At 40.9% G+C, this 17,499-nt stretch overlaps 1 protein-coding gene across 7 annotated transcripts in view; it reads left to right on the top strand.

The window, feature by feature from the left end:
- The window catches only part of TSPAN9 (tetraspanin 9), a 575,797-nt gene that overhangs the window by 540,654 nt on the left and 17,644 nt on the right, over positions 1 to 17,499 (top strand). For all 7 annotated transcript variants that reach the window (XM_077468491.1, XM_077468492.1, XM_077468488.1 and 4 more), the window contains 3 exons: positions 10,834 to 10,935; positions 13,893 to 14,024; positions 14,532 to 14,615. In XM_077468491.1, coding sequence (XP_077324617.1) covers positions 10,834 to 10,935; positions 13,893 to 14,024; positions 14,532 to 14,615 — 318 coding nt within the window. The remainder of the gene's footprint in view (positions 1 to 10,833; positions 10,936 to 13,892; positions 14,025 to 14,531; positions 14,616 to 17,499) is intronic.

Here is a 17,499-nt window from a genome sequence, read left to right as displayed (position 1 = left end):
AACAGCCCCATAATTGCAAGCGATGCTCAAATTCAGCCGTATCATTTGTTATTACCTGCTGACTGTAAACACCCTACGACAGTGCAGAGAAAAATTAGGATTTTCCGACTGCAATAGCTTGCTATTAGATTATTGCTGTAATTTGAACATGAAATAGAGTATATTTATAAAGCAGTGACTCTGAGGGGTTGATTTACTAAAGGCTGTGCAATTTGCAAAGTTGAGTTGCAGAGCTTAGTAAATGAGCAGAAGCTTTCCTTGCACGTGATTGGGTACTCTTTGCAAAAAGAAGCTTTACGTAATTTACTAAGCTCTGGAGCAACTGCACTTGTAGAGGGCAACTACTATTTTCTTTAGTAAATTAACCCCTATCAGTCACCAAACATTCCCTGCAGGCAGGGGCGGACTGACCATTGGGCCACTTGGGCACTGCCCGAGGGCCCCCGAGCCACTAGGAGGCCCCATCAGGGTTGCCAGCCTCAGTAAAACCAGGGACAGTATGTAAAAATCTGTTTTTTTACATCTGTCTCTGAAATGTCCCTTACCGACATCCTTTTGGTCTAAACATCCCAAGATTATAGCTGCCCCACCTCTCCAGTACCTTCTCAGCCAATAGAAACATGTCTGTGTATATTGTGTGTACATGTATGTGTATACTGTGTGATTGTATACGTTGTGTGTGTATACTGTGTGGCTACATAATCTCAGATTGCCTGGGGGCCCCATAATCTCCTATTGCCCGGGGGCCCCATGAGTTGTCAGTCCACCCCTGCCTGTAAGTGAATCTTCCTGGTGCATGTGTTTTAGAAGACAGTGATTGATTCACCTTGGTGAATGTTTGGTGAAAGTCAAGTTTAATGCTTTAGAACTAGGCCCCTCAAAGTGTTACTAAACGCACAACAGTGAAATCAGTCTGTACATGCAGTGACGTATGCTTGTTATACTCACTGTGGAACATAAGGGGTTATTCCTCTGCATTGTTTAAAAAGGTTGTTTGATCCAGTCTTCTCTGATCTTCCCCTTCGTCTACTGTCCCCAATCCATCTACTGATAGTACAGAGCCTTGAAGGCACCCTGCACATGCTCAGTTTGGTGTGTATTGCTAGGGAGGGTGCATGTGACCAGCATAGGGCCAATCAGCACTGTCCAGACAGGGGGTCAGGGATCCTGCAGCCTCATGACACAGTCAAAGTAGAATGAACTCCCCCTACAAGCTTTAACCAGACACTGATAGACATTATAAGACAGCTATATACTGCTGGTGAGAAAAGGTAAAGCAGTTTATATTTACTAAAATAACTGCATTCCCATGCTTTGTGTACTGTGGGAGGCCAGATATAGTGAATGCCGAGCGCTGGGTTTAGTGTCACTTTAACCACTTACAGACCGGACCATTTTGCTGGTCAAAGACCAGACCACTTTTTGCGATTCGGCACTGCGTCGTTTTAACTGACAATTGCGCGGTCGTGCGACATGGCTCCCAAACAAAATTGACGTCCTTTTTTTCCCACAAATAGAGCTTTTTTTTTGGTGGTAATTGATCACCCCTGCGGTTTTTATTTTTTGCGCTATAAACAAAAATAGAGCGACAATTTTGAAAAAAATGCATTATTTTTTACTTTTTGTTATAATAAATATCCCCCAAAAATATATAAAAAAACTTTTTTTTCCCTCAGTTTAGGCCGATACGTATTCTTCTACATATTTTTGGTAAAAAAAATCGCAATAAGCGATTATTGATTGGTTTGCGCAAAAGTTATAGCGTTTACAAAATACGGATAGTTTTATAGCATTTTTATTAATAATTTTTTATTTTTTTTTTACTAGTAATGGCGGCGATCAGCGATTTTTATTGTGACTGCGACATTGTGGGGGACCCATCGGACATTTTTGACACATTTTTGGGACCATTGTCATTTATACAGTAATCACTGCTATATAAATGCAGTGATTCCTGTGTAAATGACACTGGCAGTGAAGGGGTTAACCAGTGGGTGGCAGTGTAGGGGTTAAGTGTTCCTAGGGGCATGTTACTAACTGTGGGGGGTTGGGCTTTCATTTAGTGAACACTGATCTCTGCTCCAATCACATGGAGCAGAGATCAGCGTCACTAGTTGCTAGGCAGAATGGAGAAATGCTGTTTACACGGCATTTCCTCCATTCAGCCATCCCGTGAGATGATCGCGGGTATACCCGCAGTGATCGAGTCCGCGGGTCCCACGACCGGACTCACGGGGATCCCGACCAGCGCGCTCCCGATGGCAGGGGGGCATTGAAGATTGGACGTACCTGTACGCCAATATGCTTGCCCGTGCCATTCTGTCGACGTACATCGTCGTGCGCTGGTCGGGAACCGGTTAAATAATTTTATCGCAGTTTCTGATCTTCTGAAGCTTATGTGTAAATACGTTTGCTCGCAGATCAGAAAAAAAAATGTGTAAGCTGCAAATACAAGCAGTGATGATGAGTCACTTCAAACGTGTAAAAAAAAAAGTGATGTGCTAAGTGTTTACTAGCATCATGAACAAAACAATTAAATGAACAATCACTCATTTGACAGTGTTACAATATAAATATGTTAATGAAAAAGAGTGTTCAGTGCAAATTTTTAAAGAAAAAGCAAAAAAAAAAAAAAACAGTCCAAACTCTTATGAGATAATATAACAATGCATAATCTCCTCGTGAGACCTCCATTGACCCCTCTCAGGTGTCCGCACACCTCTATTGTTTCACCATAAACATCAAAGCATATATATCTCCTTAAATCCAATGGCAGTGCAGAGCCAGGAAGATGGAGTCAGCATCAAACACCTCACTATGGAGCTTGTCCCTCACCGAAACAGGCTTTTCAGAATAAACCTCCTGGTCCCAGGATCAAACAGCGGGTGGCTTGTTAGACTCAGCCTCACTCATTTATGCCAAACCGTAAGGCACTAGGAGAACAGGATATAGTGCTCACCGCTAGACATTTTAATTGATTCATATTAAGTAATAACTACACTTACAAACTGTGTGTTAACTACTTCAGCCCTGGAAGAATTTACCCCCTTCCTGACCGTGGCCATTTTTTGCGATACGGCACTGTGCCGCTTTAACTCACAATTGCGCGGTCGTGCGACACTGTACCCAAACAAAATTTATGTCCTTTTTCCCACAAATAGAGATTTCTTTTGGTGGTATTTGATCACCTCTGTGTTTTTTATTTTTTGGCGCTATAAGCAAGAAAAGACCATAAATTTTGAAAAAAATACAATATTTTTTACTTTTTGCTATAATAAATATCCCCATTTAAAAAAAAAAACGAATTTCTTCCTCAGTTTAGGCTGATATATATTCTTCTACATATTTTTGGTAAAAAAAATTAGCAATAAGCGTATATTGATTGGTTTGCGCAAAAGTTATAGCGTCTACAAAATAGGGGATAGATTTATGGCATTTAAAACAAATTTTTTTTACTAGTAATGGTGCCGATCAGCGATTTTTGGGACATTGCGGCGGACAGATTGGATACTTTTTACGCTTTTTTGGGACCATTGACATTCATACAGAGATCAGAGCTAAAAATAGCCACTGATTACTGTATAAATGTTACTGGCAGGGAAGGAGTTAACACTTGGGGGCGATCAAGGGGTTAAATGTGTTCCCTCAGTGTGTTCTAACTGTAGGAGGATGGGACTGCCTGGGGGAGGAAACCGATTGTTCTTCCTGTATACTAGGAACACACAATCTGTCTCCTCTCCCCTGCCAGAATGGGGATATGTGTGTGTTTACACACACACATCCCCGTTTTGGCTCTGTCAGGAGCGATCTTCACAGCCGCCGGGCACGCGCATTGGCTCCTCAGTGACGCGACGCGCACGCACCCCCTATACCCCTAAAGCGACCGCCATATGGCTATGGCGATTCGCGCAGGGGAGCCATTCTGGCAGGCAGTTGACAAGAGGTTAAACAAACACATAGATCAAAGCATAAATCCACACATTACTGTTTATGTGTGTCTGGCCACAATATCAACCACCAGCCAGCAGCTACAACCCTCCAAGCCATCACACACTAAGCTTGCTTCGGGACTCTGCCCAACACATTTCGTCATTAATGATGTGATCGGGGCACAGGCCCCTGATTAAGCTGTTATTGACAAAATGCGATGAATCACATTGTACCTGTTCTATTTTATAGTGAATCTGTCACTTTTTTGATTATAGGACAAAGTAATAGGTTCTCTTTATATCCTAAATTCTCTGCTATTGATACTTACCTTCCCCATGCTCCCCTGCTGCCCCATTTACCCACTGGAGCCTTGAGTAGAAAGCCATTTTCCTAAGCTCTTTTGTAAGAGCTAAAAGCAAACCTGTGCGGTGTAAAGGTAAAGCAAAGGGTTTGTTTTAATGTCAGTCCTCTGCAGTATATACTTTTCTTGCTACCCCATTGATTAGTTCAGTGCCAGGAACCTAAATATCCAGCACATCTGGGTATGGAGGAATATATTACTTGCTTAATGTGACAACTCTGGACCAATTAAGGCTAACACACAGGGAGTCCATATCCCAATGTAAGCTACAACTCCAATGACTTGTAGTTAACACATGGATTTCCTTTCACTCCCAGCAGCAAAACAAGCCATGGGTGAGCAAACGCAAAGTAAGTGTATGTGGCTGGAAAGGTCTACATTAATATGAGCCTCTTAATTTGCATTATATGTGCAAAGCCCTTCCCACTCCCCCTCCCAGCTTAAATGTGGGAGTGCTTAAATATCAAACATACACAATGTGAAAATATATACATTTTTTCATTATATATATATACAAATATATCAATTTTTAATAAAGCAGAAGCATACCTAAGTTGGAACTTGATCTAAACTTTGTCACTTTTTTAACAAGATTAGCCTTCAAGGGTCCCTGTTTAAGTTTCCAGGTGAAGACGTGACTTATACACATCAATTGGACTCTCTACAGTGTTATACTGTGAGTACGGAGTGCATAAGGACATGAGGTGTGGGTCCATGATGCCCAGGGCTTCTTAGACCTTGAAAGGTTAGTCTTCGGGGGACAACATTGAAGAGAAACGGATAATTGTAGCTAGAGCTGAATTTTAAATTTTTTGATTAAGCTGGGCTGCCTATCTCAAAATAAAAATCACCGAAACTAGGATTTAATACAGATACTATATAATTGGGCCCTGGGGAAGAAGCAGAGCTGACCCTTAATGTCCCGCAGACGCTAGTTCCAATTTATGCAGTAAGCAACACCTTGAAGGTCAGTCAAATAACTTTGCTACAAAGTCTTGTTTGCCACTGCTTCAATATTACCAGCTAAAATTACTAATCATCTTTGTAGTCATCACTAACTTACCAATTACCCATTAATTAACCCCACCTAAAAAATTTCCTGGGTGTATAATAAGGATTCTAAAAGTATAATATCCTGAGTAGAGGAGCTTCATAAAATCCAGATGTTTATTGTCCACAAGTTGTGAGCGATGCTCAATTGGCTTTTCATCAGGCGCGCTCGGTTCACAGACCTTGCATTAAGTACGCTCCACTGACCATTAATTGAGAAGTACTTCTTTGACTAGGCTGCTGTCGAGAGCATTAGCGGGGAAGAAATGCAGCTAACAAACCATTTTGGATGAACTGATGACCTCTTTTAAACAAGCGGATGTTTTAAAAAGCTATCCTTGAAAAGTCCCCTTGTGCTCATGGCCCATGTATTTGACTTTGTCGACTTATTTAAATGTTCAGTTCGTGCCCCTAGCTTTTCTTGTGATTTTAAAACCTGATAACACTTATTGATTGTAAAATGTTTTTTCTAGTTTATCATTCCTTTCTTGAGCACCCAGTGATTAAAGTTTATCTGCTGTTAGAGAAGTATTGCGGCTACCATTGCTGGTCTTCTTCAAAAGTTGTCTGGCTTTAGACTAAACCATGCATGTGATAAAGGAGTAACAGACAAGTATCAGAATTACGCATGTCTATACTTACAGCAGGTCAGTTAAATAGAAAGGATTGTCCATTCAGGGCAAAGTGACAGTGCTTTTCGAAAGGGCCCCCAACCCACTGATATTCACCTTGACAGCACTGCCTCACCACTTCCTTGTATTGCAACCTCTATTGGTATTGGAGTGCATGAGACCTCCCTCCATGTGACAGTGCCGTGGTCTAGCATGCAGTGGTCATGCCACATAATATATAGAGTAATGTCAATGCTCCCCCTAGCATCTGGCCCGAGTTGGAGATTTTATGGCCAGCTATGACAGAGGAAGCAGTGTGTAGTGCCAATGTGCATTTCAGCTTATATTTTCTTATAGCTTCATTTGACAAAAGCAAAAAAGGATTTCTATTTCCGTTCATGTTTTTCTAAGGTTTACACAGCTCTGCCATACAACACAGCCCTGTTTGACAGGGTAAAAAAATCTCATTTTTCTCTACTACAATTGTGTAACAGGTATTTTCCCTCTGCTAGCCTGGGACTGGACAGTGAAAGGAGAAGCAGCAACTTGATAGTCTAATCCTCCTGCTCTCTTCTTCTATCAGCATTTTCCTTGTTAGCACATAAACACTGCAGAACAGTTGATTGGCACCTTCCCCTGTCTGAACTCTGACATACAGAAAATTGTAAGAGGCTAGTGCCAGGTCAAATTCAGGTACTTAAACCGCTTGTATTAAAAAATACAATAAATGATGCATTGCAGCGCTGCATTCATTTCTGTCTTCTATATCCGCCTGGGGGTCAGCTCTATTAACATATGCATTTCAAAGCGATTATTCTTTTTTTTGTTTTATTGTTGGGGAAACAATTTAGTGTAAATTGCAATTTCCATTTAATAGTTTTTTTTTTTTAATCTATGGTTATCATAATTTTGAAAATGCACTCAGATATAAACTACTGCTCCCTATAAATGTTGATGTCCTTTGCTCTCCTGCTAACCATAAATCACGAATGTCATTTTTAATTTATTTATTTACCCTCAACACTCTATTACAGAATATAAATCCTGGCACAGAGGTCAAAGTGACTTATGGTTTTCAGGTGGAAATTTATATCTTTTATTTCCAGTCGATGTCACCTTCCTTAATGAGGATGACATTATATTTTGCAGTAGAGGAAAAAAACTCAAGTTGAGTTTATTAAGCTGTCACCTAATGGATAATGAAGCTTTGTCAGAGGCAGACACTGTGTTGGTAGTAAGAAATCTTCTTTGAAAAAGGTTAGGAAAAATGTGAAAGGTTAGGAAAAATGAGGTCTCTATGTCTGGAATTTCTTCCATGCTGTAGAATTTTGAACTCATTAGGATAATGGCATAATGTTATCTGGGTCTACATTTATTAGCCAAAGAAGTACAACTTAGAGATTTATGTGCCCCGTATCACCCAGGATCCCTATCTCTTAAAGCTGACCTTCCATCAAAATGGAAGGTGTGCTTAGTTAACAGTCCCGTACCACCAGTGAAAAAAGTACCTAAAAAGTTGCAAAAAATGCAGCATTTTTTGAAAAAAAAAAGTAAAAATGCAAGTATTGGAACCCAACTTCTGACACTTTTTGGAGGTGCGGGTCATGTCACTGTGTTTCAGCACTGCATGGAGAAAGAGCTAGATGTCAAAATCGAACTCAGATCTGCCAATTCTCACATTTTAAGAACCAAGATGTCCTGATATATGACTGTGAGGTACGGTGACATCACCTACCTCTCTAGCAGGCGTTGAAAGCCATGTTCTAAATTAAGTATATTTTGCTATTTTTTTTTATACTTCCTTTTTACAAATTTGCTAGACAGGTTATGTGATGTAACCGGGTCCTTCTCCTTTTTTGCCTTTTTTCTGAATTGTTCCTTTTTGGTGCAAAGCGTGGTATTGAGAGGTTTATGTCAGCACTGCTCCCTGCACCATTACACATTTAATGTAGGGTGCCTTGGTGATGCCCTCTTTTGGGTTGAATAAAACAGAGCCTTATTCAACCCTGAAATCTGAGGATATATTATGGCAGAGGAGAATTACTGCAAGCGACAACTCCATATTGAACATGAACATTGCAGCCTGAGGTATCCCAGGATTGGGTTTTAGGTAGCAAAGCATAGATGGAAATGACAGACTTGGAGCTTCCACTTTTAATCACAAGTCAAGGCAAATCTTATATATTTATTCTTGCCCTTTCTCTTTTAGACTAAATGGAGACTAGCATCCTGGCAATTGAAGAGTAGAGATGTCTTATGTTTCCATTAAAATCTTGTTCCATTCACCCCATTTTATTCTCAACCTACAATACCCAATTTATGTGGAATATTTGCAGAAGTACTTTTCTCAAGGAGAACTCACATCTAAATTGTAATATCAGTATAAACTGCAATGAAGAAGTTAATTTGTAAATATGATTTTGAATGATTGTTTTGTGTTTGCTTTCTGGCTTTGGCAGGGATAGTAAAATGAAAATTAGCAGATCTTTGATTCCTGGCACAATGACAGATTTTGTTTCTGTATTGGCTTCTTCATGTGTAGGAATGACTCACTGAATCAATCCTGGCATCACTGGAATCCCTATTATACATAATATATCTTCTGGTATTCGATGGGGCGTAAGCTGGCAGGAATGTATGGGCTTTCCGATTAGGTCTGCCTGTCAGTTTTTCAGGAGGACTTGATCAGAAGCTCCATACAGACAGATGTAAATTGACTTGTGTCCATTTACAGCCACCTATCTCTGATTCCTCCCAGGTCTAGTTCCAGGCTGTGTCCTTTTTGTTTTTTCTGGACCTAAATGTGACAGATCAAAGGTAGCCTGGCAGCCTATAGATCAGTGGTGGGAAAAAAGGGTATAAATACCACAGTGCAGACATGCCTAAATAAGTATAATAAAGTACAAGGGCTGTGCATACAAGATAAGTGCAAAATTAATAAAAAAATGCAAATTAATATCAAGCATGTAGTCAGCGAAAGTTCAACAATAACGTGCAAATAAGCATATGTAAGCTTCCAATTGGAAAGTTTCTTTCACAAGTTCCTTCCTCAAGTGCTGCTGTGCTAAAAAAACATATGGTGCTGTAAACAGGTGAACACAGGATCCCCCCCCCCTTTATGGTTGAACTCATCAAATCCAATGGACCCTCAAGCAGTACTGTATTGCGGGTCAGACAAGCTTAGTATTTTGAGCGGGGTGATGAAAACGCCAGTTCCTGGGTGTGATCCTTCCTGGGGTGTTTTCAGACATGGGCATAAGGTGAAAGAGCCCGCATATTAAAGTATTTCTTGTTTAATTCAATAAAAATCTATCTTACAAAGTTCCATAGTAGAGGGCAAACGGATAAGACATCAAATAACAGTCCATTTGTTACAATTGTTTTACAGCTAATACCAGAACAGGAAGTGAGTGGAACTCTTCCAATGGTGACACCTGTTCCTTTCAACAACTGTATAAAATATAGTTTCCCCTTTCTTTGGCAAAATTTTAACTTACTTCCTCTCCTGTCTCAATGACAGGAAGTGAAGGGAAAATTCCCCAGTGGGACACAGACAATCATAAAAATCCAACAGGGGTTTAATCCTTCAGTACTCAATCAAAAACTAGGAAAAAACATTTTGGTTAAAAATACACTTTCATTTTTGGGGGGAGGGGGAGGCATATGTTACTGAATAGAACTGCAGTTGAATGTAGGTATAAAACAGAGATATGCAATTAGCGGACCTCCAGCTGTTGCAGAACTATAAGTCCCATGAGGCATAGCAAGACTCTGACTGCCACAAGCACGACAACCAGAGGCAGAGGCATGATGGGACTTGTAGTTTTGCAACAGCTGGCGGTCCACTAATTACATATCCCTGGTATAAAAGAACAATAGGATGTTCATCTAAAAAATAACAGAGGGGTCTGGAATAGTTAGCTTGTCCCCCCCTCCCCAAACCCGAATATACTAGCTTTCCTTTCACTTATTCTTTGCTTAACCACTAGAGTGAATGCTGGGTGCCTGAATCACCAGGTCTAGGCACTTTCTCATGAGCACAGGGGATGAGTACTTAGCCAAGTGAAATCTCCAGCTAGATCAGCCTAACACAAACTTTTACTTCTTCTACCATTGGGCAAATGGTGGGTCAAAGGCAAAATGCACATTCACTTTAAGTACAACTAAAGGTGCCTGTATGACTAGCCAAGTCTAAACAAGTCCCAAATCCAGTTACAAACAAGTCTCACATGTGCCCCCTCCCAGACACTGCAGCTCACTGTGGGAGGATTTGAGCAACAGGGGCAGTGGCATCAATCCAGAAAGCAGTGGGCAGGACTAGGTATGGCCAGATGCTGATTGGTAAGCTACAGGCTTTTGAGTTAGTAGTGACAATGATGATAGCCATGCCCTTGGCAACATTTTCATTTGTAAAAACACATAAACCCACATGGGGGTGGCAATTCTACTCTGAATCTAAGAGCAGTGCAGCACAGTGCAAGTGTTGCAGCGGATACATTTTTTTTAATTTGAAGTTTTAGCTCTATTTTAAACAAATCCAAGTACTCATAGCCATTAGAGGTATGACATTCTCAAATATGGGCCACTGTGCTTTATTTGCCTGAGCAGTTTTATAGTGCTATTCCAGTACTAGTGAGCTATGCCTATGGTAGGAAATGTAGCTGGAAACCTCTAGAAAGGAGGTCATGCCCCTGTTGGGGTTTTACTTCCTCTGCTACACCTATCTCTCATTTCATATCTATTTATTTCTTTTATCTCTTGCTCAAAATTATTCTCGGTTCAGCTCTTAGGAATTAAATTGAATAAACAAATGAGTTTTCTGTGTTTTCATTTCTCTGTTCATTTGTATAGTCTTTTTTTTTTTCTTTTCTCCCCTTCTAGGTCAATGAGAATGCAAAGCAGGATTTGAAAGACGGTTTATTGCTTTACAATACGGAGAATAATGTCGGGCTGAAGAACGCATGGAACATTATTCAGGCTGAAGTGGGTTTCTTTTCTTTTCCATACATGTCTGATGCACGGCACTGTGAGAAATGTGGAAAATGCAGTGTTGATTAGAAATAAGATTTGTGGATATTGCCGCACAGATATAGAGTTGAATTTCTGATTTCCTTTCAAATTAAAAACAAAAGAAAAATCTTAACGCTGAATGTGTAACGGGAACAATAACAACAGGATGAATGCGCATATTTCAAAGTAACATTTTCCTGGGTTTTGTAGACAAAAACCTGAGTTTGCTAAATAAATGTTTCTATTCCGAGGTTGAAAATGTGACTATGTTACAAAACCACTGACATGGTGGTTCCAAATTATTAATAACTACTGCAGTAGGGAACAGACACAAAAGATACACTCCGCATCTTTCCAAATAACTGTCCCCTACTACAGTAGTTATTAATTATTTGGAACTACTAATCAATATGAGGATAGGAGTTGCCTATCTATAAATTTCCATGTCACCATCTATCTAGCCACTTCTGTAGAATGCTGAGCCGTGCTTGCCACACCCACCATCTGTATAAGCTCCTCCTGTCACATTTTTCTACTTTTTGTCAGCGTTAGAGACCTATAGAATATATAATCAGAAGACTCTTTAAAATACAATGTACTTTGATGTAACAAAAGTTCCTCTAAAGCAATCCCAGTGTATAGGCAAACACTTGTGTCCAGAGCTTCCTTGAGTAATCATGCTTTCGAGTTTATCCATACCCCATATACATGAACAATAGCATACATAATCACAGATAGATAGATATTAGAGAGGCAGGGAAACTCTTAAAAGTTTGCTATAGAGATTTATCAAAAGCTACAGCTATCCATACAAAGCTCGATTAAGGACAATCCTGCTGAATCGTCTGAAATTTGAGCCATGAGAGGCCCTATTGAAACCATCCGGCTCATCAAAACTCAACTGAGCCAGGTGGAAAATTCTCAGCCCAACAGTGAAGGTGTCTTATCAAATGCAGTCACTGTTCAGTAGGGATGAGCCGAAGATTCTTCCATACTGTTTGGCATGGATGAAAGAATGCATCGCTTTTTTCTTGTTTAGTCTGTGGGCTCTAAATGTATGGCTAGCTTAAGAGCTCATGTTTGCACCCATTTAGGAGACAGTCCAAGCTCCTTTAGCCCTTTTAGAGTAGCATCCTACTTGCTGCTTGTAGGAGTTATATAACCCTAAAAGCTTTGGTCATTCTGTGTACCTTTTTTGCTGAACAGGAACTTGTGTTATTTAGATTCCTTTTACTGTCTTAGGCAATTAGGTGGCTCAGTGTTGGAGGGCCCCAACCAGGCTTTTAAAATCCATCTACACAAATGCCGTGTTTTTTTGCTGTAATCTTGTTGCGTCTTTATTATTGTCCTATTTAGCTGCATGCCCTTGTACGCGAAACTCAGCAAATGTTGCTTTTGGCTTGATTTTGATTTTTATTGCCATAAGAATGTACTTAAAGCGGAGTTCCGGTAAATTATTATTTTTTAATTGATCCTAGTATTATTACTAATGAAATACAAAAACGAGTATACAATGATCATGATCGATTTAGCAAAAATATACATTTCTTACTATAATATTTTCTGCCTCCGTTTGTGGCTGTTTTCATCATGATTGTGGGCATTTGAAGCCCAATTGAGATCTCAGAAATAAATTCCCAGACCAAATTAATAATTTTGGGTCCGATCAACCTATTGCTATAATGTACTAGTATGCACAGCATCTTATCACATTATAGCAGACTTGCCCTAGCAAAGTGATCCCCTCCAGCCCTGCAGTCAGCCCTCCCCTCCATTGCTTTCACCATCTCCTGATCTTCTTCCAGGTTTGGAGTCTTCAACTTTAATTGGCTGGGCTAGTTAGCGTAACTCCCATGCATGCGAATGTGATCATGCTGAGAATATACACTGAGCTGAACATTTACAGAAAAAGAGTGCTGAAGAGACATCAGCAGTCTATTCTGTCATAAAAAAAGCCTGCCTGTCACAATTTTTACTAAACCAACTTTAGTTCCACTTTAATAGGACCTGCAAAGTAATACAAAGGAGGTCATAGCTAGCTGCAAAATGGTGATCCACACTAGAACAGTAAAGTAAACCTAATGCCGCGTACACACGAGCAGATTGTATGGCGTACTTAGTCCGTCATACAATCCGACGGACAGTCCGTCGTACTTTCCACTGAACGGACTTGACCACACACGGATGCACAAACAGTCCGTCGAAAGCTTGCGCGATGACGTGTACAGCACGTACGACGGGACTAGAAATAGGAAGTCCAAGACACAGCAAAGCACCCTTCCGCCGTATAAATCCTTTCTGGGCATGCGCCATTCTTAGTCCGTCGAACTAGCATACTGACGACCGTATTGTCCGCTGAAACCAAAGTACGACGGACAGAATTTCGAAAAAAACGAAATACTTAGTACTCCGGACTGCACGCTGAAAAAGTCAGCTGAAGCCCACACACGAGCGGATTGTCCGCTGAAATGTGTTTCGACGGACTAAGTACGCCATACAATCCGCCCGTGTGTACGCGGCATTACACTTCTTTAAAGAAGACTTGTGGTGCATTGTGCTAGATGTAATACTTAGCCGCATTGATGAGACTTTTGTTTGTATTGTATTGAAAACCTTCAATAAACATATTGAAACATAAAGAAGACTTGTGTAAAAAGAGCTTGTTAAAATCAATTTAATCACAGGAGGAAAATAAACATCTGCATGAGCACTTATAGTAGCTGTGGTGAGTGTAGCTGAGAACCTAAGTGTAAAAAGTCATTGGGTGAATCCACCACTTTGCAGTCACTGAATCCAATAACCTTTAAAGCCTAACAGCAGAGAAAGACTTCTGTCACTGCAAATGTTTTGCATAACATGCTTTGATATGGTACAAACTAATGGATACATTTTTATTGACATGTTTATGATGACATTTCTGTTTTTAACAGATGCATTGCTGCGGGGTGATAGATTACACAGATTGGTACCCAGTATTGGGAGAGAACACAGTTCCTGATCGATGCTGTATGGAGAATTCCCAGGACTGTGGTCACAACTCTACAGGCTTAGTGTGGAGAACGGTGAGTCTGATTCACACATTAGGGATTATCAAGCTTTTCATCTGCATTCGTAAGGTTATGTTCTCATCACGGTCCAATGAGGCCTGAAAATCGTATTAGGTCCCTGTGACAGTTGTTCCTTCCTGCATTCATTTATTTAAATGCATTAGGGTGTCTTGGCTCCTCTTGTTACAGTTTCCATAATATAAAATAAATAAAAACCTAGAAAAGAGTGACAACCCCCTATGATGAGCACAGCAGGTGTGCAAACTCCCTAAACATAGTGCAGCGATCTCACTGATACACAAGAAATATTATTAACTGTTGGGTGGTGTAACTTTCCAGCGTCTACCAAGAATTGAAATTTCCATTTTTGTTGGATTGGTATTTTAAATTCTGAAACCTTTCTGGTGATATTTACCTTAATAATGTCTGTAAATGTTAAAAGTCGGCTTAACATTTTTAAACTTAAGAGAACTTTCAGAATTTTTTTTTTAATACATTTTTTTGTTACTTTTTTTTCTTTAGGGTTGTTATGAGAAAGTGAAAAATTGGTTTGATGACAATAAGCATGTTCTCGGTACAATCGGAATGTGTATTCTCATAATACAGGTATGCAGAGGCTAATACAAAGTATTGTTGTATAAGTTTGATATATACATATAATAAATATGCATGCACCATATGGTTATGCAGTTAATGGGAAAAAAAAGACTTGTGTCCATCATATTCAGCCTCTCCTCATTCTCTGCAACTTTGATCCCGAGAAAAGCAATACAAAACCGCCTGGGAATATGTTGCTAGGATTGCCACAACGAGAAGAGGATTGCTTATTTACATAACAAAGGAAGTTTACATACTTCTCTATATGGAAATATTCTTATTTATGCCTTTAATAATTAAAACTGTGGATATCTGTAATTTAAATGTTGCCATTTCCTGAAAATCTATGAAAAAAAATAAAGTGACTCTACTGGGCAGATATACTGCCGCCGCTCCTATTTAGGGAAGCTCAGGACCCCCGAAATCAGGTTTACTCTGTAATTCAATTGCAGTTGAAGCATTCTGGTCAGTGGCGTTGGCCCCACCCCACTTATGCTTTTAAGTCTCACTATTGATCAATGCAGTGCATTGATGGGCCAGTAGTAAAACAGATGATGTTCTGGGGGAAGAGACAATTTGCTAGTATTTTGTGATACCTACTTTAGAAAAAGTACTCAAGTGCCCGATTTTCAAACCCTCCCCTGCAGGGCTGCAGTTGACATACAGTATCTCGCAAAAGTGAATACACCCCTCACATTTTTGTATCTTTTCATGTGACAACACTGAAGAAATTACACTTTGCTACAATGTAAAGTAATGAGTGTACAGCTTGTATAACAGTGTAAATGTGCTGTCACTTCAAAATAACTCAGCACACCTTTAATGTCTAAACCGCTGGCAAAAAAGTGAGTACACACCTTTAGAGAAAATGTCCAAATTGGGCCCAAAGTGTCAATATTTTGTGTGGCTAACATTATTTTCCAGCATTGCCTTAACCCTCTTGGCATGGAGTTCACCAGAGCTTCACAGGTTGCCACTGGAGTCCTCTTCCACTCTTCCATGACAACATCACGGAGCTGGTGGATGTTAGAGACCTTGTGCTCCTCCACCTTCCATTTGAGGATCCCCCACAGATACTCAATAGGGTTTAGGTCTGGAGACATGCTTGACCAGTCCATCACCTTTACCCTCAGCTTCTTTAGCAAGGCAGTGGTCGTCTTGGAGGTGTGTTTGGGGTCATTATCATGTTGGAATACTGCTCTACATCCCAGTCTCCAAAGGGAGGGGATCATGCTCTGCTTCAGTATGTCACAGTACATGTTGGCATTCATGGTTCCCTCAATGAACTGTAGCTGCCCAGTGCCAGCAGCACTCATGCAGCCCCAAACCATGACACTCCCACCACCACTGTAGGCAAGACACACTTGTCTTTGTACTCCTCACCTGTTTGCCACCACACACGCTTGACTCCATCTGAACCAAATACATTTATCTTGGTCTCATCAGACCACAGTAATCCATGTCATTAGTCTGCTTGTCTTCAGCAAACTACGGGCTTTCTTGTGCATCATCTTTAGAAGAGGCTTCCTTCTGGGATTACAGCCATGCAGACCAATTTGATGCAGTGTGCAGCTTATGGTCTCAGCTCTGACAGGCTGAGCCCCCACCCCTTCAACCTCTGCAGCAATACTGGCAGGACTTATATGTCTATTTTCCAAAGATAACCTCTGGATATGACGCTGAGCATGTGCACTCAACCTCTTTGGTCAACCATGGCGAGGCCTCTTCTGAGTGGAACCTGTCCTGTTAAACTGCTGTATGGTCTTGGCCACCATGCTGCAGCTCAGTTTCAGGATCTTGGCAATCTTAGGTCATCTTTTTGTAGAGCAAAAATTCTTTTTTTCAGATCCTCAGAGAGTTCTTTGCACTGAGGTGCCAAGTTGAACTTCCAGTGGCCAGTATGAGAGAGTGAGAGCGATAACACCAAATTGAACACACCTACTTCCCATTCACACCTGATACCTTGTAACACTAATGAGTCACATGACATCAGAGAGGGAAAATGGCTAATTGGGCCCAATTTGGGCATTTTCACTTAGGGGTGTACTCACTTTTGTTGCCAGCTGTTTAGACATCAATGGCTGTGTGTTGAGTTACTTTGAGGGGACAGCATATTTACACTGTTATAAAAGTTGTACACTCACTACTTTACATTGTAGCAAAGTATAATTTCTTCAGTGTTGTCACATGAAAAGATATAATAACATTTTTACAAAAATATGAGGGGGTGTACTCACTTTTGTGAGATACTGTACATGTAGTGTTTTGTGATTTACTTAGACTTAGATCAGGGGACACCCCTCCCCTCGCCACCTCCATATGCATAATGGATAAAATCTATTCACTGCCGCAGCGTCCACCCCCTATTCATGTGTCTGACCCCTTTCGGGTCACGGGGCATATGAATTACCGCAGCCAGGGTTTTTTTTTTTTTAAGCACTGATTTGAGCCATAGGCTCTAATAGGCTTCAAAATAGGGTGGACTCAGGAAGCAGAGCATTGCGTCTGGAGACCACACAGGTGTGTTGCAACAGCAAATGAAAATTCACTGTTGCAACACTGATCCTCCTCCCAGCCAATCAGGAAGCAGGTATGAAACCTGTTTCCCGATTGGCTAAAACGTCTGGCAATCCTATTGGTTGCCTAGCACCGGGAGAAGGAGAGAGGAGACACTGTGGAAGCTGCTCCAGGAGAGGGCATTGGAGCAGCTCTCCCAAGCCTGCCACCCTCTCACTGCCAGCATCCAAGGTAAGGACAGCGGGTGGTGGTGGGGGAGTGTGTTAGTGCCGCGGGGGAAGGGAGGTAGTGCCGCTCCACCGGCGGCCCAGGGGGGCTGTTTGCCGCCCCCTACAAAAAGAACAACTAGCCGCCACTGATTTAGCTATGAGTCATC

This window comes from Lithobates pipiens, unplaced genomic scaffold (genome assembly GCF_037356315.1).
Source record: "Lithobates pipiens isolate NorthernLeopardFrog02 unplaced genomic scaffold, aLitPip1_a1.2 Scaffold_8, whole genome shotgun sequence".
Classification (NCBI taxonomy): Eukaryota; Metazoa; Chordata; class Amphibia; order Anura; family Ranidae; genus Lithobates; species Lithobates pipiens.
Note: the sequence above shows the minus strand (reverse complement) of the source record. Positions and strands in the feature narration are given on the sequence as shown.